The sequence below is a fragment of the Eublepharis macularius genome, chromosome 12 (assembly GCF_028583425.1).
Source record: "Eublepharis macularius isolate TG4126 chromosome 12, MPM_Emac_v1.0, whole genome shotgun sequence".
NCBI classification, from domain to species: Eukaryota; Metazoa; Chordata; class Lepidosauria; order Squamata; family Eublepharidae; genus Eublepharis; species Eublepharis macularius.
The window spans coordinates 67020936-67048133 of NC_072801.1; the positions used below are offsets into that span (position 1 = coordinate 67020936).

Sequence of the window (27198 nt, forward strand, 5' to 3'; positions counted from 1 at the left end):
TTTTGACACAGCTTAGGGTCCTCCATTTGCTTGGCCTCACCCTATGGCAGGAAGCAAACAAACCTGCCTTGAAGGAATAGAAAGTGAAACTCCTTCCTGTGGAGAAAAAGTTTCTGTCTCTCAAGTGTGAAACTGTAGTAGGCTTTGGTCTTCTCTGAAGATGTGAAGCGAGAAGGTTGTGGAGGTGCACAAGAAGAGGTGAGTTTAACTGCGAGTGCTGAGGATGGACCTGTTGCAGCTTTAGAAATGGGGAATATCTTTATCTTTCTGTCTTTAACTTGCAGCCACGCGCCACTTCTTCGGAAATTTCACCTCAAGCCAGTTTTTACCCTACCCTATCCTGAACCTTTAACAGCTGCCTGTTACACTAACATTTTGTGAGAGAAAATTTCTCCACGGTGCATCCGCTAAATGGGCAAAAAAAGTGGCATTCCTACTTCCAAGTCAGCAGGACTTCCATTATTTTCTCCACATTATTTCCCACCCATTGTGGTGTCGTGGTTAAAGGGTCAGACTAGGATCTGAGAGGCACCTGGATTTTAAACCCCCTTCTGCCATGGAAGCTAACTGGGTCACCTTGGACCAGTCACACTCTTTCAGACTAAGCTACCTCACAGGGTTGTTGTGAGAATAAAATAGAGGCAAGGAGAATGTAAGCTGCTTTGGGTCCCTATTGGAGAAATGAAATAAATAATACATATTTTTTAACACATTCATGTGCTGCTTTAGCAATTATTGCAGTCTGCAAGTCAAAATTTCACCTACAATATGATAGGCATGAGACCAAAAGAAAGCGGGGGGGGGGGGCAGTCAGGGAATAAGGGCACAAGCAAATTCAGCCACTGGCTGTTCAGTAGCTTCTATAACTTTTCTGTTGTGAGAGGATAGAATGGGGCCTGTGAGAGACTGGGAGGGGGGGAATCAATATGGCAGTTGCTCTTCGGTAGGTTCATGGAAGAGGCCTCATGATCTCATTTCTCCCTCAGATGTGGCTAATGGACACCATTGTGGGGCAGGAAGGAGTCAGCTTCCTCCCTGCTTCAGGTTCCCCTAACCATGAGGGACTAATTGGGTGAGGGCAGCACAAAGCAACAGGCTAAATCCCTATAAAATGGAGATTGAAACACAAAACAGGTGGGTGAGTGGGACGTTGAATCTTTCCTCTTGTTCATGATTTTTCCTCTCTCTCTACGTCTCTTGTCTGATGGTGGAGGTTATTTTGGGCCTCTGCTAGGAGAAACAGCTAAGGTAAAATAGTTATGGGGGATATGGGCAGGGTTTGTGTGTCTGCCTCCCTATGCTATGGTATATCATAGGGCCAAGCTACACATGACGAATGACGCTTGAACAGCAAGTGGATTGAGTGGAGGGCAAGTGAACAGGGAGAAATACACTTGCCGTTCAAGTGTCATTCGTCACTTGTAGCTTGGCCCATAGAGTCTTTAGGCTAGTATGTCTATTTCAGCGTCACCATTCTTGCCATGTGGATATTTTGTGGACTTGAACTATTTATTGCTCCTCTTCTTCTGGCATAGATGACCGGTTATGTGATGTTTTGTAAGTGCAGCTCCCATACACAAAGCTCTTCGTGTGTGTTCATGTTGCAACTGAGCAGTTGAAAGTGTTGCCAACAACCTGGAGAAAAAAATGTCCCATCCTTTTTACAGAAGCTGAAGCTTTTGGGACTTAGAAGAAAATAACATCGTTTGGTCAAGAACATCCCATCAATCCTCTATTTAAAGGGAAAGGACACTTTCCCTCCAGGCTGCTGGCAACCCTCGCATTTGAGATCGTTGTGGTGATGGCTGGTTAAACCACCAGGCTGACACAGGGTGATGGCTTGGAATGCCTAACATAATTACCCCGGCCAAAATGACTTATCAAACCATCACTCAGGGCCCAGGGCTAACCTGCCAAGAGTGGGAGCCCCTGTGTGAAATAGGGAGGGACTCTCCTATATAAAATACTTTATCTTTTGGAATGGGTGTACATTATTGAAGAAGTCACTGTTACGAAATTTAAATATTCAGATATGTTGCTCGTTCTATTGTTACAGTATCACTTCTGTCCAACCAATCTACTTCATTTTGTTTATCACCAAATTTGTGTTTTCTCTTTTCCATTTTGGTTTCCTGCACAGCAGTTTGCAGCTCTCTTTCTCCTGTGCTGGGTATCGTTGTCCTTTTCCCTATCGGAAGCTAGAGCTTTAGTCTGTAGTGTCTGTAGTATTTGCTTTATTTACAGATATGCAGAGGGAGGCACTTTGCCAGGGCAGCAGATCTGCTACCCCACACCAGATCTCTGAAGAAAGAGACCTGACGCCTACCAGCTGCTTTAGCCCATTGCCCCACCAACGACTGCCTTCTTTCTCTGCCACTGCACATTAAAATTACGGTATATGTCTCTCCCCCCCCCCCCATTTCCACGTTTCAATGGAAAATTGATTCTCTCCTCCATGGATTCAATTTCTGGACATTTTTCACCACTCAAAAACTGTGTTTCTCCTGGGCTGTCAACCACCACATTGTTTTCCACATTTATTTATTTTTTTAGGCTAGCTCCAGCTATTTTCTGGTGGTGACGTGATGCTCGTGTCTGCTCTGATTCTGATTTCACTTTCCATTTCCCCACCACTGTCTTTTAAGTTTCCTTTCCCAACTTTGTTCTGGGTAGCCTAGGATATGGCAATGTCAGGCAGCAACTAGTGATTTAGCATACCTTATAGGTAGGGCTTGCTAATCTCCAAATGGTGAACCCGTCAGCCCGTTAGATGGTTTCCTTTCCATCCTACACACCTTGACCTACAATTGGCATTGATGGACTTTATGCACCTTTCATCCATAACTGTTGATAAAAGCAATATTGAATGTTGTTAAATGATTGTTCATCAATTGTATTGAATGCACTGGCACTTTATGTATAGGTCTGAAGGTGGGAAGATTGCGTGTACTATTACGCTGATGGTAAATTGTGCACAGATGAAATTACTTAATTCAGTTTAAGTTAATCACTTTGTAATTGTTATGTTAGTACCTTATTTCGTTAGACCATCACGATATTCTTGATACGTAATCTCCAAATGGAGCCTGGCGTTCTTCAGGAATTACATTGTCCAGACTACAGAGATCAGTTCCCCTAGAGGAAAGGGCAGCTTCAGAGGGTGGGTTCTATGGCATTATACCCCACTGAGGTCCCTCCCCTCCCTAAACTCTGTCCTCTTCAGAGCCCCCCCCCCCATCACCAGAAATTTCCCAAACTGGGGCTGGCAACCCTATGGGCCTCGATGCTTGTGTCTGCTCTGATTCTGGTTTCAGTTTCCATTTCTCCCCACTGTCTTCAAGTTTCCAGATGCTGCAGATCAGTCAGCTGCAGCATGCTTACTGGCTGTTTGCACTGCCGTTGCTGACCTGTTATCTCTTACAGATCTTGCAGAAGTCAAAGGATCCCTCTCTTCCATCCAAGGAAGCCAGGACAAGGGAGTGGCATCAGAAGAGAGGCTCATAGAGGGCTTCCCAGCCCACTGGAGTGCAATGGAGAAGGGCAAGGTGGGCGATGCAGTGTCTGTTCCAGTGCTGAGAAGCACAAGGCAACTGGAGGCCCACGCTAGAGGCAAACAAAGTGGTCAGAGGTCTGGAAGGCGCCCTGAAGGATCTTGTGACACCACTGAAACTTTGTACGTCACTTCTGTGGAGCAGAAGCTGTGGGAGCAGCTTGTGGGGATCCTGTCTCCGACACTTTGGGAGGTGAAGGCTTCTGGGAGGCTCCAAGGAAAGTCCGGGGTCATCTCTCTTTCTGGCTCCCGAGAGGCCGTTTTGAGAGCCAGGGAGGTCATCAGTAAACTTCTCATCATGGTGGGCTCCTTGGTCAAAATCAACCAGGTGCCCCTTCCACAAACTGAGCAGAGAGCAGCTGGGTTTTTCCACCTCGGCAAGGGAATCCATCTTTTTCTCTGGGAAGGAGCAGCTTCTAGATTCAGGGTGGATGCTGTGGTGACGATCAGCAGCAAGGAAGACCTAGGCTGTGGCAATGCTGTGTTTGCTCAGAGGGTGCAGAGCCCCCACGGTTCTCCCTGCATTAATTTCAACGTTTTCCTTTCACGCCCACAAATGGTGGAACTCGGAGTGGGTGCGGTGAAATTGGTGCTGGAGGCTGCCTCCCAGAAAGGTCTCCAGTCTTTGGTGGTGTCCTACACAGATCCCGTTCCCTCCACCTGTCAAGCAGAGGCCATGGCTGTCGGAATTGAAGACTTCAAGAGAGACCATCCTACTTCCCCCTTGAAGACCATTCACTTTGTGTCCAGCGACAGAGACGCCGTGGCCATGTTCCACAAGGAGTGCGAGGAGCGCTGGCGGCTAGGAGCCAGTCATCAGAGTCAGTTGAGAAATATGCTGTTGTCATTGGAAGATGTCAAGACTGAGATAGTTGCTGGTTACTGCGCAAAGCAAAAAGTGAGTCTTTTAGTCAGGTATTATCATTGTGAGGAAGGACAAGCATCAGAGGAGATGGAGAAATGCTAGGGTGTGCATTCAGAAAGCAACTATTAAAACTGAGTTTACTGTGCCATGTTTATTAAACTTAGAAAGATAACTAATGAGAATGAAATTTTCTCCATCTTTCAGATCCAAACTGACTAAGTCAGTTCTAATAGTTTACTGGTTTATTCTGACTTAGGTTTCCATTTTCCCAGGGCAGCAAGAAGGAAGGGAAGTGCAGTAAATAGATAAAGTGATTTATCAGATATGTGTCTGACAAGCATGCCATCCAACCAAAACACTTACAGTGAACTCCTAAGCAGAGTTACTCCAGTCTAAGTCCATTGATTTAAATGGGCTTAGACTGGAGTAACCCTGATTAGGATTTCACTGTCAGCCTATGTTTACTTTGTAGAGCATTGTCCCCACTTAGTGTTTCTTTGCACATATTTTCCTCCAGCCACAGTGCTGACTCAAGGATTCCCATTCTATATAATCTGCTGGCCTGCCTGAGCTTATTTTCTGATGGTGTGGTGGTGGAGAGTGTCCTCAAGTCAAAGATGACTTATGGTGACCCTGATGGAGTTTTAATGGCAAGAGACTAACAGAGGTGGTTTGCCATTGCCTGCCTCTGCAATCCTGGTCTTCGTTGGAGGTCTCCCATTCAATTACTAGCCAAGGCTGACCCTGCTTAGCTTTTGAGATCTGATGAGATCATGCTCACCTGGGCTATCCATGTCAGGGCTAGAGATGGGCATGAACCAGGAAAAAAACGTGTGGTTCATGGGTCGTCGCATTTCACAATTGATGAACTTTCACAAACTTGCCCCGGTTTGTGAACCGGTTCATTTGGTTTGTGAAAACATCACTTCCAGGTCAACAAAACATCACTTCCTGGTCAGCAGAAGGTCTGCAGAAAGCCCATCCCCCTGTTGCCTAGGAAACTGATTGATCAGTGCCAGGCTGTCTGCAGTGACGAACAGAAAAACGAACCAAACGAACTGACCTAAAGTTCATGATGGTTCATCAGAAAGGGGCTCTGACGAACCGCCACAAACCATCCTGGTTTGTGCTGAACTTTGGTTCATATTTCGGTTCGTGCCTGTCTTTAGTCAGGGCTTTTCTGATGGTAAGAACAGGCAAAATCTTGCATATTGCCAGTGGCCTCATGGGAGAAGTTGGGTTGGGGGAGAAAGAGAGGCAGATTTTCTTGACCTTTATTGGTAGGCAGCCTGCCCGCTTTGGAAAGTGGAGGCTATTAGGCTTTCATGCTCCCAAAAGTTTAAACATTAACACCCCCCCACACACACACACACAGGGTCTGGACCAAACAGAAGGCTCAGATCTTTCTCCTCACCTAAAGGCCGTTCTCTGAATGGGGGACAATAATGCACCATTATGCCCCTTTACATATAAAGCATTGGTAAGGATGAGTATATTTTACAAAAACAAAGCTCCTGCTAGAAGGGAGATAGTAAGGCCTGCACCTTCCTGACTTTGTGTGTTGCTTTAATTTTCTTCAAGCAAGCCCACCACCTCCTCAGTTCCCCAGATTGAGCTGTTCCGTTCCCACAGGATGAGCCGTGTAAGAACTGGTTCAAACATACTGTGTATACATTACTCCTTTACTCAATGTGTGAAATTACTCCACGAAAAAGACACAATTCTGCCACTCCACTGCTGCCTATCTGGCCATGTGTGGTAGCTTTAACCTCCAGGTTTAGGCTGAATCAGTCCCATTTTGTCAATGCTTGTTTGTGTGTTTCTTCTCTGCCAAGTGTGACCGAAATTATACAATTGCCCTCTCTCGTCTCTGTTTGTGCCAGACAGATGTGGCAGTCCTTCCCCTGATCCTGGAGTCGGATGGGATCAGCTGGGGCCCAGTCTCCCTTGCTATCACCCAGAAGGCTTTGAAGGCTGTCCCCCAAGCAATGAACCTGCAGCCGGAAGAGATCCTTTCAGTGACGGCCTCTGCCTTCCCCGAGTTTGATTGTAGAGTATTGTACATGGTGCGGCTCAAAGGGTCTCAGTTGAGGCCTGAAGTTACTCTTGAGGTAAAAATGTCCATGTTGCTGGAAGTGAAGGACTCAGATTTCAGAGAGGACTATAAGGTAGAAAGGTAGATAGGTCAGGACCATGTGTATCCTTCATTTCCACTGCTCTGGTGTTCTACTTTTGATGTGTAGACTGCTACTCTCTGGGAATCTTCCTTCCTTCTGGCTTCTCTTTTTCTCTCCTTCACTTTTCAACCAAGAGAGCAGAGTATGATCTTCTCTGTCTCCATCCATCCTAGTTTAGCTAGTTAGTTTAGAATGCTGTCTCTGTTCTACCCAATCCCTGAATAGAATTCCTTATAATAAAGGCCTCATACTTCTTTACTAAAGATAAAGAGAGGCCCTAAGTGAACTTGCTTTCCTAAGCAGCTAGCACAATTCTGCTGTGTCTGTGAACTCTACCTAATACATGTTATTGCCCCTTAATTTAAACAGGAGTCCAGTAGAGTGTTTGGTTTTTGTTGCAACTGACTAACAGGGCTACCTTTCTGCCCCTTAATATGTGAGAGCCAGTTTGGTGTAGTGGTTAAGAGCACGGAACTCTGATCTGGAGAGCCAGGTTTGATTCCCATTCTTCCACGAAGCCAGCTGGGTGACCTTGGGCGAGTCACAGTTCTCTGGAGCTCTCTCAGCCCCACCCACCTCACAGGATGATTGTTGTGGGGTAATAATAACACTTTGTAAACCGCTCTGAGTGGGCATTAAGTTGTCCTGAAGGGTGGTATATAAATCGAATGTTGTTATTATTATTATATTTCTCTCTCTTTCTTCCCTAGATGCTGCCTTCTGTTTATGCATGCTAAAGGTGTTGGCTTCTTGTTCTTGGTTATCTTCCCTGTCTCTGAGCATCTTTTGGCCTTCTCTGCACTTCCTCGGGAAACCTTTCCATTGCAAGCACTTCTTTGAGATCTTTGGATTATGGAAAGGGCTTGTGCTTTACTATTGATTTTTTATTAGTGCCTTGGTTCTGCATATCAGGTCAACTTCACTATATCTTACTGGGTTTAGCGCCACCGTTCAGGTGGGTTGAGAATCATATAAGTGATGAACCACTTAACGTTATTGTGAACAGCAAGTGTGAATTTTGCCCATCAAAGAGCCATGTGGGATTGTTTCGTTTACCACCTTTCTACTTGTGGAAGCATTTGAAGTCAGATCATTATTTTTCCCCAAGGGAGAGGAAAGTGGAGGGGTGCCGGTGCTGACTGGATCTTATAGGTCCACATTCACCGCCAACCCACTCTAAGCACCCTGAGGTTTTAGGTGTGTTCTCCCCCCCCCCTGTCCAGTCCTTCTTGATGTCATTTTAAATAAAAGATGTCCTCTGTTGACCTGCTTCAGTTCATGGTTTCCTCATGGGTTGCTGAGCCACTATTTTTTTGCTGATTTTTTTGGAAGAACCTGTTGATAGTGCACAGGTATAGACACTAGGGACATGGCACACTTGGTTCTCTTTGCACACATGCTGAGCAGCAGCAGGTGAGGAAGGGTTGCTAACTCCAGGATGGGAAATTCCTGGAGATTTGGGGTGGTGCCTGGAGAGGTCAGGGTTTAGGGTGGAGAGGGACTTCAATAGGTTATAATGCCATAGAGTGTACCCTCCAAAGTAGTCATTTTTTCCAGGGGAACTATTACCTGGAGATCAGTTGTGATTCCAGGAGATCTCCAGCCATCACTTGATTGGTGGCAGCCCTAAGGTGAGGTCCTACAGTGGTGGAAACAATTCTGCCAAAGCTCTGGCTTCTGGCTTGCTCCTCACTACAATATTCAGCTTGGGTTTCCTCTCCCTGGCTCTTGTGTCTGCTGCTTACAGCCCTAGCCTTGACATTGGTGAGAAATCATGACTTTGCCTACCTTTTCCTGTCATGTGACTCTGATGTCACATGACATCAATACATGCTTGCCACTGTGTCTGGCAAGGTTGAAGAGCCCTGATCTAGAATAGGGATATATGGCTGTCCACACAAGCCAAACGTGCCCCAACAACCATGCACTGACATTTGCCAAAGGCTCACCAAACCACTTTTTGTTCCATGAAGTGGCTGGGGAGGTTATCAAGCACTGGACAGACCACAGTGTATGGACACTGGGGAGGATGGCATTTATCTCAGGCAAATTGCACAGGCCTAATATTAATCAGAAAAACTTCTGTTCTAGGGACTTTATCCTTTTAAAAAAATTATTTTAAAAACAAATGAGGATACACAAAGGAAAAAAAATGGGAAGAGGATAAACATTTAAGATTTAAAAGAAAAGATACACATTACATGGACTATCAAAATGCAACAAACACATGATTTTTAAAATATAATTTTCAGATATATCACATAATCATGCTCAGAAAAATTTCCTCTCTTCATTTTCACCCCTAAATCAACAGACATTTAAGGAACTGTATAATTGATTCAGTTTAAGTTTAAAAATATTTAATATTAACTGTTGTTATTAAATATTGAAGTTAATTTGATGATGTATTAGCTCTGTTTGAGGCACTTTATCAACTGGCTCCCTGCTTCTGAAATCATTCTGCTTTCTCAATTTCATTTTGACTTTTTTTGTACTGGATACATGGCTATGAGACCGTCAGTCTGATGGTACCTCCCTCATTCTTTGTTTTAATTTTCTAGCAAGCTATTCGCAAAATGGTTCGGAGCTGCCTCTCTGCCTTCTATGGGTCCTTCCAGGAGTCCATTTCATTCCCTCTCATAGAGTCAGCAGACCCTGGCCTGGCAGTCAAAGGGCAGTGGTTGCTCATTATGCTGGAGGAGATTGACTGCTTTCTGAAAGAATTCCCCAACACCTGGATGAAGCTGGTGCAAATTGTCCATCTGCCAGGGTGGAGTGCCCCTTGCCAGGTAACTACTATGTGGAATGGAGCCATTCTGTGAAGGGATCTACATTCTGTGTGAATAGCTTTGGGGAGCATACCCTGTCAGTTGCAAAAGAGGACAAGACTCCCGTATCTTTAATACTGTGCTAGAGAGAGAGAGAGATGTAGATTGTCCTTTCCTTCCCAGTACTATACTAGTGCACCTCCAGAAATCCTTTCTTCTGCAAAACTGAAGTGCACAAACCCTTTCTACTGCTGTATTTCATTGCATGTATTACACTTTTTATGGGAGGGGAGGCCACATGGTATAGCCGGATCTTGTCAATTCGTGGAAGCTAAGCAGGGTCAGTACTTGAATGAGTGACTACTAAGGAAGACTCTACAGAGGAAGGCACTGGCAATCCACCTCTGCTTCTCACTTGCCTTGACAGCCCCTTGCTGGAGTTGTCATAAGTCAATTGTGACTTGACGGCGGGCACATACGCACATGTGGGCGCGCGCACACATAGACACACACACAAAACAAACACACAGTACACTTTTTATCCCACACTTCCTCTAAGCAGTTCAGGTTGGTGTTTGTGGTTCTCCGTTCTCCTTCCCCTCTTGTCCACACAACAACCCTGAGAGGTAGTTTAGGCTGAGAGAGTGACCTGCCCCAAGGCACCTGGTCATCTTGTTGGCTATGTGGGGATTGAAACTCGGATTTTCTTGGTCACATACACTTTCCACATGAAATGAGGGTAGTAATCTCTTATTGATTAGAGTAGGAGGTTGGCAAATCCAGGGCCATGGATCAAAGCAGGAAAGAATGCATGGCTCTAACATATTCTGGTCTGCTGAGATTTAATAGATAAGCAAAAAAGAGTCAAAAAGGCAGAGGGCAATACCATAAAAGGAATTATGAATATATTAAAGGTGTACTTATTAAAGTGCAAAGTGCTACAAAACCGTATCTAAGACAATGATTATATCAATCCAACAAATACAAAATATTCACAAATATTTTTCTTTGGTGGATTCCTTGGTGGCTGACACCTTCAGGTGCATGATGTGCCACCAAAGAATCCCAGGGTGGCTCTCTTTTTCCCAGGTATAATTGCTGGTGTGACTCCTGAGGAAGAGTCATCGAAAAAAGTTACTTGCTGGCTCCTTGTTGAGTCGCAGGGTCTTTGCACCCTCTTTCTCACAGCACCTGTGGATAAAAAAAGATTAACATTGTATTTATTTTCTATATATTTACTTGTTGAAGCAATGCTGCTGCTATATCATTGTTCGTCTGCTCAGCACCTGTAATGGAAATTCCTTGAGCATTTATATATATAGGCAACAAGGGGAATGGGCTTTCTGCAGACCTTCCTCTGGCCCAGAAGCGGTGTTTTGCTGACCTGGAAGTGACATTTTCACGAACCAAATGAATTGGTTTGCGAACCGGGGCAAGTTAGTGAAAGTTCGTGGTTCATGAAATGCGACGAACCACAAACTGCATGGTTTCGTTTTTTCCCCGGTTTGTGTCCTTCTCTACTTTTATCCATGTCAGAAAAAGCTTAGTATCTAGATATTGGGCTGCTATTTAGAGGCAGAGGAGAAGGACCAGAATAAATGGTTGCAATTTAGGCCTCTTAATACATTACAAAATGGACAGCACGAGTCCAGGGACGCAATCCTGTGTAACAGTCAGATGTGAGTTGCAGGTTCTCCTCCATTCCCATGGTACCTGATTCATATTGTCACTGTGGTGTGCACAGAGAAAGAATTTCAGTCTTCTCCCTTGCCATTTTTCTGATCTGAAACAGTCCTGTGGGTGGTATTTGGCCTGTTGTGGAAACCCATAATTTTATAGGATACAAGACGAGGACCCCAGACATAGCCTGTATACCCTGTAATGTGTAAAGAGATCATTTAAGTTGCCACCACTTGCTCCAGTACTTCTGCTCTGCCTCTAAGCAGCAGAGCTGTGTAATGTGGTCATTTTTAACATGCAAACTTATCTGTCTCCTGTTTTCCAGGTGGGAGACTGCATCACTTCTCCTGTAGGTACGTCATCATTGCTGCCTCAGTGGTATGGAGAGGATGCAAACTGATTTATCTGTTTACTTAAGATTTTTTTAATTTCACCTTTTGACTAAAAACGACCTACTAGGTTACTTAAAGCGAAAAAGCAATACAATATTGTAGTTCAAATTAGGGTTGCCAGATGGGGTCTGGAGAAATACTGGACCCCAAGGAGAGGAGGGTGGCATTCACCTCCTAAAAACAAGTAGTGTGCACACACCCTCCCGCCCTCGGATGATGACATCACTTCCAGAGTGAGGTCATCACACTACCCCACGCTGCGGGTAGCCTGGCCAGCCACTCTCAAGCAGTGCCGTGGAGGAGGCCGGTCAGCTGGCCACTCCTAGGTGGCACTGTGGAGGAGGCTGGGCATGGCTAGCCAGATGCTCCCAGGCAGCTCAGCGCAGGTGTCTGGGTAATTAGCTGGCCGCTCGTGTGTGGTGCAGCACAACTGCAGGAGGCCAGCCACAGGTGCATAGGCTGGCTGGCCGCTCCTTGGTGGTACAGAGGAGCCACAGGAGGTTTGCTGGGTGCCGAGGCCAGGCTGAGTGACAGAGGCAGAGCTGCCACTGAGTGGGAGAGTGTCCAGCCACCCAGGTATCTGGTATTTAGGGGATATTTTCCCTAAAAACTGGACTGTCCGGGTGAAAACCTGACATCTGGCAACCGTAGTTCAAATCCAGTCACAGTAAAATAATCCAAATAACCAATTGGGGAATAACAACTGTTAATAAACCATAATAAGCCATAGGGATATCTCGTTCCACATTATGGCTATTATACATGACAGGTGTAGAAGATTTAATGGCAACTTTTTGTTTCCTCTGTGAAAGCTACTGTGGTGGTTATTGTTGTGTGGCAAGGACTGTGCGTGCAAGTGATGTTTTTCTTCCCTCACAAACATCAAAAATAAAAGTTTCTGATGCAGTGGACAAAACAGCTCAGAGCTAAGCCACAAGTGACGTTTGACACTAGTTGGACACTTGTCAGCTTCCCTCAAGTTTTGATGGGAAATGTAGGCAGCTTGGCGGAATGTTGGACAAGTGACAGTTGAAGAGTCCATTGGACAGCAGTCGGAGAGCTAAGCTGCAAGACCAGGATGCCTACATTTCCCATCAAAACTCGAGGGAAACTGACAAGTGTCCAACTAGTGTCAAGCGTCACTTGTGGCTTAGCTCTCAGTTGACACCAACAGAATTCCAAAGCAGACTGCCTAGGTAGTCCCATCAGTTTAAGAATGCACATATTGTATTTGTTTGTGTATATAGGAGAAGTGCTTGTATTCTGAGCACAAAGTAGCCTTTGGGTGAGCAAGACTGAACCTGACAAAGGCTTGAGGTAGATAACGTTTTTTATTTCTTTCCAAATAACTGAGTATAGTTTTGAAAAGCGATTTTTGTTCCGGTAGTAAAAGAGTGTTTTCTTTTGTACATACCCCATCCATCTCTGACAATCTGGTTTTTCAAAACCTATTTGACCAGAGAAGATATGTGTGTACACAATGGGAAGTGGTGGTTCTCTCAGTCTTTGTAGAATGTAGATATGCATTTTTTAAAAAATGGCTCCACTGTGGTATTTCCTTCCCCAGGAAGAGTACAGCTTCACTGTGGAAATGACAGTAGAAAAGAGCAAGAGTCCAGCAGCAACTATAAGACTAACAAAATTTGTGGTTGGGTATGAGCTTTCATGAGTCACAGTCACAGCTCACTTCTTCAGATCTAGGTTCCTTGTATATTTCCATGGTAAAGACGTGGCATGATATTAAATAAACCCACTTTCCTTTCAGAACTTGTGGGTGTCTGTCATCTAGAGGACCCACTTTTCCTCCAGTACCTGAAGGACAGTCCAGATGCCTTTCATGAGTTCCAAATGCAACTGAAGGAGGTCAATTGTGCCATCCAGATGTTCTTGTCTTGGGGAATTTTGATGTTCCGTGCCATGGGTGCGTCTGTGGAGCTGTACGACTTGGGAATGGTATTCCAGTCTGTGCGAGGAAAGTATTTGATGCATTGCGAGACCAGGAAAGAGGTGATGGAAGCTCTCCTTGAGCAGCAGACCCTAGTGAAAGAGTTCAAATCCATGAGGATCTTCTTCAAGGACAGAATGTGGTTCGTGGGCCCGTGTGATGAGATGGCCTCTTTCTTGCACTGCCTTGCCCGAGTGGCCTTCCAGAGACAGCTGGTGAGCTGGGAATGCCCAGCCGAACCCCAGTGCAGGAGCACCATTGCCAAAGATGTTGTGGTTCAGGAGATTCTCCAGTCCGGCACTTTTGTAACTGTTGAAATTCTCGCTAATGCTCCAGCAACCATCAGATTTGGGGGCCGCCGTCAGAGAGTGGAGGAAGCAGAAAGACGCTTTAAAGAGCTGCTGAGCAGCTTCCAAGTTCTACCGGTCCCTCTGTCAAGCTTCCAGTCTCAGTTTGTCAAGGCCCAGTGGGGCAACCTCTTCCACAGTTGCTTCTTTTTAGAACAGGGCATTCCTTCCGTGTTGGAGATCTCTGAAGATGTCCAAGTGGCTGGCCTGGACTTGAGTAAAATGAAGGAAGCGGAAGAGCTCATTACAAAGCATGTGTGTGAGAGAACAGTAGAGATAGCCGAGGAGGTGAAATGGGCCACCGTGTGTGAGGACTGGAAGCAACTCCTGCACAGGTTGGGATCACACAGAGAAATAGCTCTTCATGAGACTGTGTCCATCCAGGTGACGGTCGTTGGCATCTGTCCTCGCGTCACGCAGGTGGTGCAATCTATCCAGGAGTATCTGTGGGACAATTCTCCAGTAGAAGAAACAATAACATTTGGCAGACCAGAGTTAGTTGCACTCCAGCAAAATCTCTTCCGTATAATGAGCTGGGAACATCTCGAAGTGAGCATCCAGGTCCTACCCAACAGCCAGATTTTGATTCTGCAGGTAAGCGGCATCCGAAAGTCTGTGCAGAAAGCCATACCAGTTATCAAGAAATACTTGGATTCCCTTGTGGTTTGTAAGATGTCTTTGAAGAAGGAATCTCTGAAAAAATACTTCTTTGGGCCTGGAGCAGGTCTGCTGCAAGAAATAGCCCTCCGGCAGCAATGTGTTGCCACGATCGAGAAACAAGAGACCTATGACTCTTCTGACGGAGTGACCAATACTAATGGCAGTGAACGGCGGGTAAGTGCAGTGGTGTTTGAAACAGCTTTTTCCGGGCAGCTTTTTGTTACTTGTGTAACCTCTTTTTGTATGGGTTCTATGGGGCTAATTTAGGAATCAGACTTGCAAGACAAACGTAAATTAAGAAATTCCTTTCAGTCAAACCATTTCAATAGTTAGACAAATGCAACTAGATTTTTTTTTTTTTTACAACCAAACCCATAGGTTCAACAAGGAACAAAAACATGCAGCCGGTAATGTCTTTATATTCAGCCAATTAATGGGTTGTCACTTTGAACCACTTCAGTGTGAGCAAAGAGGAGGTGAAATTGACAGAGCCTTGGGGGAGGCGAAGATGAAATAAACAAACCCTCTGGGGAGCAATCTGGGCAGGCTCTAGAGAGGTGAAACTGGCAGAGCCTTGGGTTCTATGTTGTCTTTTTAAACTAAGCTTCCTGGCTAACATGGCATCTCCCTTCGCTTGAGCATCCTCGTGTAAGAGGCCCTGTGTAGAGGGACTCAAAGTCTAATTGTTGTGTTTCCATGTTCATGGGATGGCAGTTGAAAAAGAGATCCTCTTGGGCTGTGTCCAGTGCTCAGGGCAGTCAAATGTATTGTGTGCTGCAGTCCAGTTGTTTTTTTGCTGAGACCCTTCCCAAAATTTGTTGGATTTTTTTCACTATGGTGGAAGGTGCCCTTCGGCTTTCCATCTCCAAAATAAGAAGCGTGTACTTCGTTAGCACTTCCCCCCAAAGAGAGATCATTTCTTCTTCAGATTCTGTTCTTGAGTGATGGGCTAGATGGGAGATTAGACATGTATTTTGTACATAAACTGTACAGTGGACTGGAATTATTACCTGTATCACAAGACCCACATCAAGGCATGTGGTGGTGGAGGGTGCCATCAAGTCGTTGCTGACTTATGGCAACCCCTGGTGGAGTTTTCATGGCAAGAGACTAACAGAGGTGGTTTGCCATTGCCTGCCTCTGCAGCCCTGGTCTTTGTTGGAGGCCTCCCATCCAATCACTAACCGTGGCTGACCCCGCTTAGCTTTTGAGATCTGATGAGATCAGGCTCATCTGGACTGTCTAGGTCAGGGTACATCAAGGCATACAATGGCTCTAATTTGTGATTTGATATTCTTCCCCCATCCCCACCCCCCCCACAGATATTGGTTAAGAGCTGTCCATGGGCGATTCATGCACTGGGCAGAGAGGAGCATGTGGCCTTATGGAAACAAAAAATGGTTGGTTTCGTTGTCAAGTTCCGTGAAAGAATAATCTGCTCTAATGCAATAGCAACCTTCAGTGACCAGTTCCTCAAAGAACTCTGCAGTAGCACATCACATAAGTTTCCCATTGACTTCCATCGTCTGAGGGATGATGAGCTTCAAGTTTGTGGCTTCCAGGAAGATGTGGAGAACATCATGGAAGCTATTCATGCAGAGATCGAGGAATACCAGGCTGAGTGGATAGAAGTCACGGCTCAGTACAAGACAGTGCCACGCACCGTCGTTGAAGAATTTTTGCTTCATGGGATGCTCCCATCCAGACCGCCTGCAAAGTCAGAAATCCTTGCTGAAAATCCGCCAACTGTCATATTCAGGGGCCCCCGTCAAAATGTGGTAGAACTGGAGAGCGTTTTTAAGGAGCTCCTTAGCGGCTTCCAGGTTCTGCCGGTCTCTCTGTCGCATCTGCAGTCACAGTTTGTCAAGGCCCAGTGGGGCAGCCTCTTCCACAAGAACTTCTTCTTGGAGCAGGGCATCGCTGCCCTGTTGGAGATCTCTGGGACTATCCAGGTTTCTGGACTGGACTTGGGTGCCATGAAGAAAGCGCAAGAGCTCATTGTGAGCCACGTGTGTGAGAAGACGATGGAGATCGCTGAGGAGGTGAAGTGGGCCACTGAGTGTGAGGACTGGCTGGAGCTGCTACACAAGTTGGAGTCACACCAGGCAGTAGCTCTTCACAATGCTCCATCTAGCTTGGTGTTCATGGTTGGTATCCGTCCCCATATCACTCAATTAGAGCAATCTATTAAGGAATACCTGAAAGACCATTCTCAAGTGAATGAAAGGCTGAATTTCACCAGACCAGAACTTGCTTTAGCTGGGGAGAATCTCCTCCACGTAATGGACTGGGATCATCTTGAAGTGGACATCCGGGTCCAGTCCGACAGCAAGATCTTATCCCTGAAGGTGAGCGGCATCCACAAATTTGTGCAGAAAGCCATACCGGCCATCAAAAAGGACTTGGACATCCTAGTACTTGGTAAGCTGCCGCTGAAGAGGGTGGCTCTACGTGAATACTTCTCTGGGGCTGGAGCGAGAATGCTGAAGAAAATGGCCCAAGAGCAACATTGTGTTGCAAGGCTGGAAAGGCAGAAGAGCCCCAGCTGTAGTGATGGAGCCGCCAATAGCAATGGAAGTGGGGAGCAAGTGAGTATAGTGTGGATTGAGAGAGTTACTGGCCCGTTACCTTTATTCCCCCTCCTTTTTTAAATGCACATTTAGCCGATGGCCAGATTTAAAGCATAGCATAAATAGCTATAACTTCCAGATGGATTTTCTTAGTTAAATATTGGGTGGGTGGGTCTTTGGGGACTGAGACACTATCAGAATTGTTTTGTGGCAATGGGCTAGGTGGGAAATGGTGGCAGTTTTTGAACAAGAGCTTTAAAATGACTGGAAAATAATTTCAGGTGGATAGCCATGTTAGTCTGTTGTAGAATAGCAAGATTTGAGTTCAGTAGAACTTAAAGACCAACAAGATTTTCAGAGTTCAAGTTTTCGAGAGGCAAAGCTCTGTTTATCAGTTACCTTAGAGCCAAGCTACAAGTGACGCCTGACACAGGTTGGACACTTGTCAGGTTCCCTCAAGTTTTGGCGGGAAATGTAGGCAGCTTGGCGGAATGTTGGACAAGTGACCGTTGAAAAGTCCATTGGACAGCAGTTGGAGAGCGAAGCCGCAAGACCAGGATGCCTACATTTCCCATCAAAACTTGAGGGAAGCTGACAAGCGTCCAACCTGTATAAGGCATCACTTGTAGCTTGGCCCTTAGTTGTATCTGACAAAGGGACATTTGACCTTTGAAGGCATACACCCTGAAAATCTTGTTGGTCTTTAAGGTGCTACTGGACTCAAAAATTATTGGAGAGATGGTGGAGTTCTTCCTTTCCAGCTTCCAGTTACAGCTGGAATCTCTTTTCCCCAGAACATTTAAAAAAAATCATTGCAGTTTACCGGACTTTGCTTTGGAAGCCAGTTTTGGCTAAAAATGGGATAAAAATCTAAGAATGTGGAATAAAATGAATGTCTAAAGTCTTGGGTCAAGGTGTTTTGTGATTCTAGCCACAGTTTTTGGCATGCTTCCTTTCCCCCAGGGTTTGGCTGAGGTCTGCTGTGCTGTGATCCATGCAGTTGGTAGACAGAGTGACGTGACCTCATTCAAGCAAGATGTGGCCAATTTCATTGCTAAGTTCCATGAAGAAACTGTCTGTAGTGCAGAGATACCGTCTTTCAGCAATGAGGTCCTCAGTGAACTCTGCAAAAATACACCACACCAGTTTCCGGTTGCTCTCCATCACCTGAGAAAGAAGGTCATCCAGGTTTGTGGTTCTCAAGAGGATGTCAAAAATGCGCTGGAAGCCATTTATGCTAAGATAGAAGAAGCTGCTCATGCAAAGATCGAGAGAGACCATGGGGAATGGCTGGAGTCCAAGGTTCTGTATGAGAAGGTCCAGTGGCACCACATGACTGATGCTGGCTGGTCCACCTGTGACATGGCTACTAACCATCACCTGGAGAAGGCATATCAGAAGAAGGAAATGAAGACACAGTTACAGTGGAAGGGACAGAAAATTGAGATAAATTTGCTCAAGAATGAGGCTTTTGTGCCGAGCCGTGGGACAACATTCAAATTAAGGAGGGATATTTGCTTGTGGGGTAAGGAAATGTCCATTGAGACGCACCTGTCTATCAAAATCTCCATTTCTTTCTGTTACGGTTAGGAAAGGGGGGAAGTGATGTTCCTTGCTGGGAACAACCTTAGACCAAGGGCTCCCTGAAAAACACTCGAGTAGTCGCCTGCCACCACTCAGGTACCTCCTGAGAACAGCTAGACTGATCCAATGGGAAGCAGCTCTTCCAGCTCAGCCCTAGCAAAATAACCAAGTCACAGGGAGGAAACCCTGAAAAACTTATAGCAAACTGTGGGTAATGCCCAAGTGGTCTGGCACGTAGGGAAAAGAAATCAGAGAAAAATTCCAGAGAAATGGGATTGTACCAAGGAAGCCAAAAATGCCTTTATAAAAAGAGGGTTTATTATAGAAAAAAGGGGAAATGGTGGGTGGATTCAAAAGGGGTAGGAAGAGGAACAAAATACAAAATCCAGGGAAATGCACACTATCACATTATCAAATAAAACAATAATGTTGGGGTAACTCAGCTAAGCACACTTTACCTAAGTTGTAGAAGTTTCATCAGAGCATATGCAGAGTTCCTTGTAGTACCAAGATAGTGGAGGAGTCCTTAACCCCCGGCTCAGTGGTCTTGGGGTCTCCAGATCTTCCAAAGTGGGGACAAAGAAAAGTCCACAGCTCCCAGATATTTGTGGGCGATGGAGTCTGACCTAAGCCAGCCTCCTCAGTGAGATTGACTAGCAAATCTCACCAATCCCAAACAAAGCTACATCTCAGATGTCAGAGACTATTTCCACCAATCAGAAAATTGTTAGAGGATAGTCCTGCCATTTTACTGGCTCTGCACTAACATGTCAAAAAGGGGATCTGGCCCAAACCGGTTGTCCTTTGTCAAAAAAGGATTAAGTCGGCCAGGTTGCCCTAATGGGAATGGAGTATAAAGCAGTTTCATGTAAGCTCCAGGGGTCTGAGAACCCAGATGCTCTAGGTGGCTCTCTTGAGCCATATTGAATCTTAGGATTCTGTCACACATTCTCTCTCTTGTACCTGTCTGTTTAATCTATTTTTGTTCACCATTATTCCAAGGAGTTCAGGACGTATGCATGATTTCCCCCTTCCTGTTGAGTCACGACAGCGCTCTGAGGTAGCTTAGGGTGAGAAAAGGCACCTGCTGCGAGCCCCCCCCCCCCCCGTGTACTTCATGGCAGAGGAGGGACTATCTGGCTTAGCCAGACTGCTGTGGCACACTGGTTCTCAGTGATTCTCCAACTTTGTGCCTTGTGCCACTCTGTTGGCAATTAAGGATGCCGCCTCTTCCACAGACAAAAAGGCCTTTGGTGGCTTTGACCCAGACAGAAATTAACTGGGGAAGTGTTTTCATATCACTGCCAGGAAAAGATTCCCCTATGGGTGGCTGAGTATTATATAATGATGATGATGATGATGATAATGATAACAACAATATTCAATTTATATACCGTCCTTCAGGATGACCCACCCAGTGTAGTTTACAAAGTATGCTATTATTATTCCCCTAACAAACACCCTGTGAGGTGGGTGGGGCTGAGAGAGCCCCAAGAAGCTGTGTCTGACCCAAGGGCATACAGCTGGCTTCAAGTGGAGGAGCGAGGTATCAAACCCTGTTCTCCAGATTAGAGTCCTGCTGCTCTTAACCACCACACCAAACTGTCTCATATGTCTTCAGCGTTTTGATGGTAAAGCTATTGCTGGTCCCAGTCCATAAAATGTCAGTGATTCCTTGCACCTAGTACAGTCTCCTGTGTGTGAGAAGAGGTCTGGAAAAAGGGCTCAACATTTTGCAGTTTGCACCGTCTCTGACTCTTGCCCCTCCCCACATGCATCAAATGTGCTGCTTGCCTCTCCGGTCTAAATTTTAAAGTGCCGAATGTGTTTATATATACAATGAAATGATATTTCAGCTTATCAAAAAAGAAGAGGCAAGAAAATAGCCATGAAAATGTTTTGCAGCAGTTTCAAAATTGCTATGGGGATTGGGTGGCAGGAAGGTAGGTTGGTGGTGCCATGGAAACTAGCCAACAAATGCCCACCTACAGTCAGCTCTTCTCTGACTTATTGCCAAAGTACAGTATCACCTTTTCTTTTCCAAATCCCATTCTTCCTTCCTTCCTTCCTTCCTTCCTTCCTTCCTTCCTTCCTTCCTTCCTTCCTTCCTTCCTTCCTTCCTTAATGTGTATGCTTTCAAGGCAACGAAGATGCTTTTGAAGCCACTTCCAGTCTCTGGCATACTTTTTTTTCTTTAGTTTTTTTATTTTAAAAATTTAAAATAAGCCTCATACAAAATAGACCCTGACCTGGATAGCCAAGGAGAGGCTGATCTCAGAAGCTAAACAGGGTTAGCCTTGGTTAGTTATTGGATGGGAGACCTCCAACGAAGACCAGGGTCTCAGAGGCAGGCAATGGCAAACCACCTCTGTTAGTCTCTTGCCATGAAAACCCCACTGGGGAGGGTCGCCATAAGTCAGCTATGACTTGAAGGCACTCTCCATTCAAAATAGAGTGGCAGCTTTATCCATTAATTATCTATTAAGGGTTTCCAAGTGTCTAAAATTAAGCCCAGATACTATTGTCCTCTATGTATCATATGTTCAAATACTGGCCCTTTTCACACTGCTTACCTTCACTTGCAACGATGCGGAAGATCGTGCAAAAAATGCGGAAGATCGCGTTTTCTTGCGTGAGATTGGTGCGATGTTGCGCAAATCACGCACGAGAAAATGCGATCTTCTGCATTTTTAGCGCGATCTTCCGCATCGTTGTGAGTGAAGGTAAGCAGTGTGAAAAGGGCCAATTATAAGGTTGTAAGGTTCTCAGTTCATTGAATTATGGAAGGTTGTCATTTATATCACCAGTGTTGTAATATAAGTCTCAACATTAAGGGCACGGAAGATCTGTTTTCATTGACCATTGGTTAGAAATAGGCAAATGACTACTCTGCCTTTGCCTTATGGATAATGCAAATAAAACGCAAGGCTTGCTGCCCCACATTAAGAACATAAGCAAAGCCATGTTGGATCAGGCCAGTGGCCCATCCAGTCCAACATTCTGTCACACACAGTGGCTAGAAATCCAGTGCCATCTAAAGGACTGTCAGTGAGGCCAGGACACCAGAAGCCCTCCCACTGCCTTCCTTCCAGCACAAAGACAACAGAGCACCACCTCCCCACAAAGAGAATACCATCTATCTCCTGTGGCTAATAGCCACTGATGGACCTCTGCTCCATATATTTGTCCAGTCCCCTCTTGAAGCTGGCAATGCTTGTAGCTGCCACCACCTCCTGTGGCAACGAATTCCATGTGTTTATCACCCTTTGTGTAAAGTAGTATTTTCTTCTATCTGTTCTAACCCGACATTCATCATCAATTTCTGCTCGCAGACAAGAATATTGCTCCACACTGGGAAGCTATGGATCAATGTCTGGTAAAGAAAGTGGAACTCCAAAGAAGCTCGGAAGAATATCAGGACGTTGTAAAGAATTTCAGTCGTAGTGGCAGTGGCTTCACAATACTAAAAGTGAGCAACGATTGCGTTGGAAACTTTCACGTTAAGGAGGAGATGCCCGTTTTGAAAGAAGTAGAAAATCATGGGATGGGGCTTATATCTTCCAAACTCAAGCCCTGGTCCAAAGGCATCCCTAACCCGTAAATCGATTTATGAAATCCTGACCTTAGCATACCACAAGGAGAGGGGATGTGCACAGCCGAAGAAAGCGGAGCAAATTCCTCCTGGTGTTTTAAACAAAACATTTAAGCAATTTCAGCAAAAGTCACATGCGGCAGAGAAAGACGCTTTCCCCAGAATAGCAACATCGCACCATTCCTTAGTTCAAGCTACCTTGCAGGATGTGAAAGAGATGTGACTTGGGTCAGATTGTAGTGTGAGAGCCAAGCTACAAGTGACGTCTTACACAGGTTGGACACTTGTCAGCTTCCCTCAAGTTTTGATGGGAAATGTAGGCATCCTGGTCTTGCAGCTGTAATGGAGAGCCAAGCTGTAAAACCAGGATGCCTACATTTCCCATCAGAACTTGAGGGAAGCTGACAAGTGTCCAACCTGTGTAAGACGTCACTTGTAGCTTGGCTCTGAGGCAGCCAGATGTGGGGATGAAAGTTTTAGCCTCCCACCCCTCCGCCGCATCTGTTTTCATGTTTTCAACCCACCTGCAAGAAGATGCAAAAACAGCAGGGAGGGGGGCAGAAGCTAAAGCTGCTTCTTCCTGCCTGCTTTGGTCGCAAACAGAAAAGACCCTTTGTGCATCTGGGAGGCCCAAAACGCCCATCCCAGGAGGGGTGCAGTGCCCTGGAGTTGTTCCCTGACAAACACAAGGCCTTTATAAATGTGTGGATGAAGCTTACTTGTAGATGCCAGTCAATGAACTTGGAACCGCCTGCCTGCAAAGCTCGTGTTCTCTGAGAGCCAAACTACAAGTGATGCCTGACACTAGTTGGACACTTGTCAGCTTCCCTCAAGTTTTGATGGGAAATGTAGGCATCCTGGTCTTGCAGCTTGGCTCTCCGACTGCTGTCCAATGGACTTTTTAACTGTTACTTGTCCAACATTCCGCCAAGCTGCCTACATTTCCCATCAAAACTGGAGAGAAGCTGACAAGTGTCCAACTAGTGTCAGGCGTCACTTGTAGTTTGGCCCTCATGAGTTCATGTCCCTCTCCATTCAACTGGTGTTGCATCAGTTTCTCTTTCAGTTATCATTTTCATGCAGCTTTGGGGACAAATAAAATAAATGGTGGATTGCCGTGGCCTTTTTGAGGTGACTTCCATTATGTGGCACGGTCTCCAAAGACCACTGAGTTACGTCAAAGTAAACAAACCCACCCATCTCCTTGTGGTTCCCTTGCAGGTGGAGAGAATCCAGAATCCCTATCTGTGGGTATCTTACTGCTGCAAACGCAGCTGGATGGAGAAGAAAAACCCAGAAGGGGTGCAGAATGAGCGCATCCTTTACCACGGGGCCCTGCCCGAGAACTGGCATTTCATCCAAGAGACTGGTTTCAAGAGCACCTTCCAGAGGGGTAAGCAACACTGGTGGAGGAGTTCCTGAGGCCCGTACCCAAGACTTACTCAGGTCTATTACACCAAGATCAAGTGAGACCAGAAATGTATTGCCCAGAAAGGATCCAAGACAGGATTGCAAATAATTATTTTGAGGCAAGGAGCGGGAAGGAGAGATGAGCTTGTGTGTACCTATCACTATTGCGCTCTGTTCTCTGAAGGGCTACTAGAAGATGGATTGTGAGAGGAGGTAGAAGGAAGGAGAGCCTGGTGCATGAGCAGGCATGGAAGGGAAAGTGGCACAGGAACTCTGAGATGGCAAGAGAGAGAGCCATACACAAGTTCTAGGCCTGTGCCTAGAACTTGTGTATGGCTCTAGTTTTGGTCTGTAGTAGAAGAGCAAGATTCAGGTCCTGTAGCACCTTAAAGAGCAACTAGATTTCCAGGGCATGAGCTTTCTAGAGCCAAAGCTCCCTTTTGTGCGCCTTTTGTTTTCTGAACTTTTATCAAATAGAGGTGAGCCCAGGAACTGATCAGATAGCTGTAATCCAGCTACAAGCCAGGTTCTTTAAAGGTCCAGTTTCAAGTTTCTTTCAAATATTGTATTATGTACAGATTGTAGAGTGGAGGCACTAAGTGACTCCTGCCTCTCAGTTAGTAGAAATCTGCTTTTTTAAAAAAGTGTTTTATCAGCTTTTGTTTTAATTCACTTGCAAACTTGCAAGTGTCCTCCCAGCCCTATTCAAACTCATTTGCAAAAGGCATTCTGGACAGCTGGGTTGTGAAAAAAAAACCTCTTGAACAGTGCCTATTCTAAATGTTCATTTTATATTTTTCTCTGGGGCTGGGAGGAATAGCAACTTGACGGGCCTTTTCCTTTGTCACAATTTGCCCTGCCCTTCCTCCAAGAATTCACTTTCATACGTGACAGTGGTGGGTCTCCCCCTCCACTTTGTCTTTACAACAACTCTTCTGAGGTAGGTTCGCATGAGAGAATATGACCCAGTAAGCAGAGCAGGGGTCCGAACGCAGGTTTCCCAAGTTGTAATCTGACCTGGATAGCCTAGTTGAGCCTGAGCTTGTCAGATCTCAGAAGTTAAGCGGGGCCGGCCTTGGTTAGTAATTGGATGGGAGACCTCCAACGAAGACCAGGGCTGCAGGGGCAGGCAATGGCAAACCACTTCTGTTGGTCTCTTGCCATGAAAACCCCACTGGGGGTCACCATAAGTCTGCTATGACTTCAGGGCCCTCTCCACCACCAATCTAACCATTATCTAAAAAGAAAGAGAGAGACAGGAAGCAGAAATATCGAAATGCAGCTCTTACAGTACCTTCTAGGGTGAAGACACGTGGCACACAGCTCTTCCTCCATCCCGTTCCTTAAACCTGTAGCTCTCTCTGCTCTTATGTGGTCATGCACGAATGTGTGACTAAAGTTGCCAGCTGTGGGCTCCGAATTACCACTGATCTCCAGACTACAGTTGTCCTGGAGAAACTGGCAGCTCCAGAGGGCAGGCTCCGTGGAATGATGTCCCTGCTGTGCAGCCTCCTTCCCCAAACCCTGCCATCTCCAGCCTGCCATCTCCAGCTCCACCCCTGGATCTCCAGGAATTTTCAATCCTGGAGTTGGCAACCGGACTGTGGCCATCTCACTTGTTTCTGTTTCGTTGTAACAGGTCTCTACGGCCAGGGAATTTATTTTGCAGAGGACGCTGGCCGTTCTGCATTCTCCACCAAGCCCGATTCTCGTGGGCACCGGTTTATGTTCCAGGCTCGCGTCCTGGTTGGGGAGTACAGCCAAGGGGAAGAAAAGATGGCCTTCCCACCGATGAAGCCGAGGGGGAAGGGCTGGTATGACAGTCTGGTGGACGTTCTCAACAAGCCGACTCTCTTTGTGACTTTTTTTGATGACCACGCCTACCCCGAATACCTGATCACTTTCTGTGGGTCGTGACCCTGAAAGCAACTATGCAGGAGCAGAAGGAGCAAGACTGGACGCAAACACGGCTTTATACTGAACTCAGGGTTCAAAAGGTGGAAATCCCAGGCTGGAACCTGGAAAGGCTTTTATTTTGTGTGTTTTGTTCAGGGGGTTCAGTGGGGAGAGAAGAATTAATACCTCTCAACTATTAAAGAAGAAATAGTGTGGAGAATCCAGGTGTGTCTTTTTAAACCAGATTTTATTGTGCTTGTTTGTCACTGAACATGGAGCCAAACAGGTCTCCCACCTGTGGTCTGTGGATTGCTATCTCCCCTTTCTTTGAGGACTGAGGGCCAAGCTAGATGAGCAAGTTTTTAATGAGTTGTGTCTGGGTTCTCCAGACTTCTCAGGTTTCCACTGCCATACAGCAGTTAAAAAATAAATGGATGTTAAAAAATAAAAGAAAGCCTAAATGGCCTCAGAATGCCTCTGCGAAGGAAGGAGGGTCTCCTCCCTCCCCTTTAAAACCATTTCTCCACGTCACAATAGCACAGGAGGAGTCCTCCCAGCTCGGTTTTTACTGTTCTACGCCCACAGAATACTCCACATGGAGTAGAAAAAACAGGAAAAAACTCCCTCCCCTGCCATTTTGACAGGGGGAATGGGCTTGAGGGGGGTGGGGGGAGACCCTCCTTCCCCCGTGGGGGCATTCAGGGTCTCCTTTAGTTTTAACAGCTACTTCCCAAGGCTGAAACAGAATTGAGTTCCATTAACTATGCTTGGGGGGGTGGATTACTGTCTAGCAGGTCTTCCCGTGTGCCTTTGAAGCTTCTTGCAAGATTCCCACTTGCTGATGAAGTGCAACTGTGAGACAGAAAAGTATTTGCTTTGGCTTTTTTAGCTGAGGGACACACAGGAATGCGGATTGTTTCACAATGACCTTGCAGTGCTCCTGTGGTTTGTGTCTGTGTGTTTCCTGTGAGCCGGTGTGTTCTTTCTGAAGCTCATTTGAACTCTCTGTCTTTGGTTTTCTTCCCTGTATGGTTGTAGGCTTGGGGGAATGGACCGTCGCCCCGACACACACACTTTTTTTTAACCCCTCCTCCCTGTACAGCAGTCCCAGGAACAGTTCTCTTTCCTTTTCCTTTTTCACAAAGGGCCGTCGGGTGCGTTGTGTGTATGTGTTTGCGTGGAATGGTTAGCAGCAGATCCGTGGCACAGAATATGGGGCTGATGAGGGTGGGAGAGGAAAATCCAGACTGTCCCACCCACCCAGCACCGATCCAGGCTTTGCATTGCTGTGAAGATCTGGGCAAAATTGGAAGAAAGGGGTCTCCCTGCCTTGGCCAAGGACCCCCTGCCAGTGACCCATATCCTGGATCCTGTATAGAAATGTTTGGTGTAGTGGCACAAGCCAGTCTGGTGTAGTGGTCACAAGCAGCGGGACTCTAATATGGAGAACCAGGCTTGATTCTCCTCCGCCTGAAGCCGGCTGGGTGACTTTGGGTCAGTCACAGCTCTCTTAGAGCTCTCTCAGCCCCATCCGCCTCACAGGGTGTTTGTTGTGGGGTTAATAACATACTTTGTAAACTGCTCTGAGTGGATGTTAAGTCCTGAAGGATGATGTATAAATCAAAAGTTATTTATTATTATTATTATTATTATTAGAAACAAAGGCCATTGTGCAAATACATACAACAGGCTCTAGAAAGCTGAGTCTGGGGAGGGCTGGTGGGGAGGGCTGAGAAGTGCTGGCAGGCAGGCAGGAGGGGTC

At 46.0% G+C, this 27198-nt stretch overlaps 1 protein-coding gene across 1 annotated transcript; it reads left to right on the forward strand.

Moving 5' to 3' along the window:
- LOC129338325 (uncharacterized) lies at positions 1 to 27145 on the forward strand. Its single transcript, XM_054992455.1, has 11 exons — positions 1 to 198; positions 3424 to 4448; positions 6299 to 6526; positions 9154 to 9381; positions 11366 to 11393; positions 13198 to 14558; positions 15707 to 16972; positions 17918 to 18479; positions 21871 to 22007; positions 23352 to 23523; positions 25180 to 27145. Exons 2-11 carry the CDS (start codon positions 3531 to 3533, stop codon positions 25455 to 25457), a joined length of 5178 nt encoding a protein of 1725 aa, XP_054848430.1. The 5' UTR covers positions 1 to 198; positions 3424 to 3530; the 3' UTR covers positions 25458 to 27145.
- The last annotated feature ends 53 nt before the right edge of the window (positions 27146 to 27198 follow it).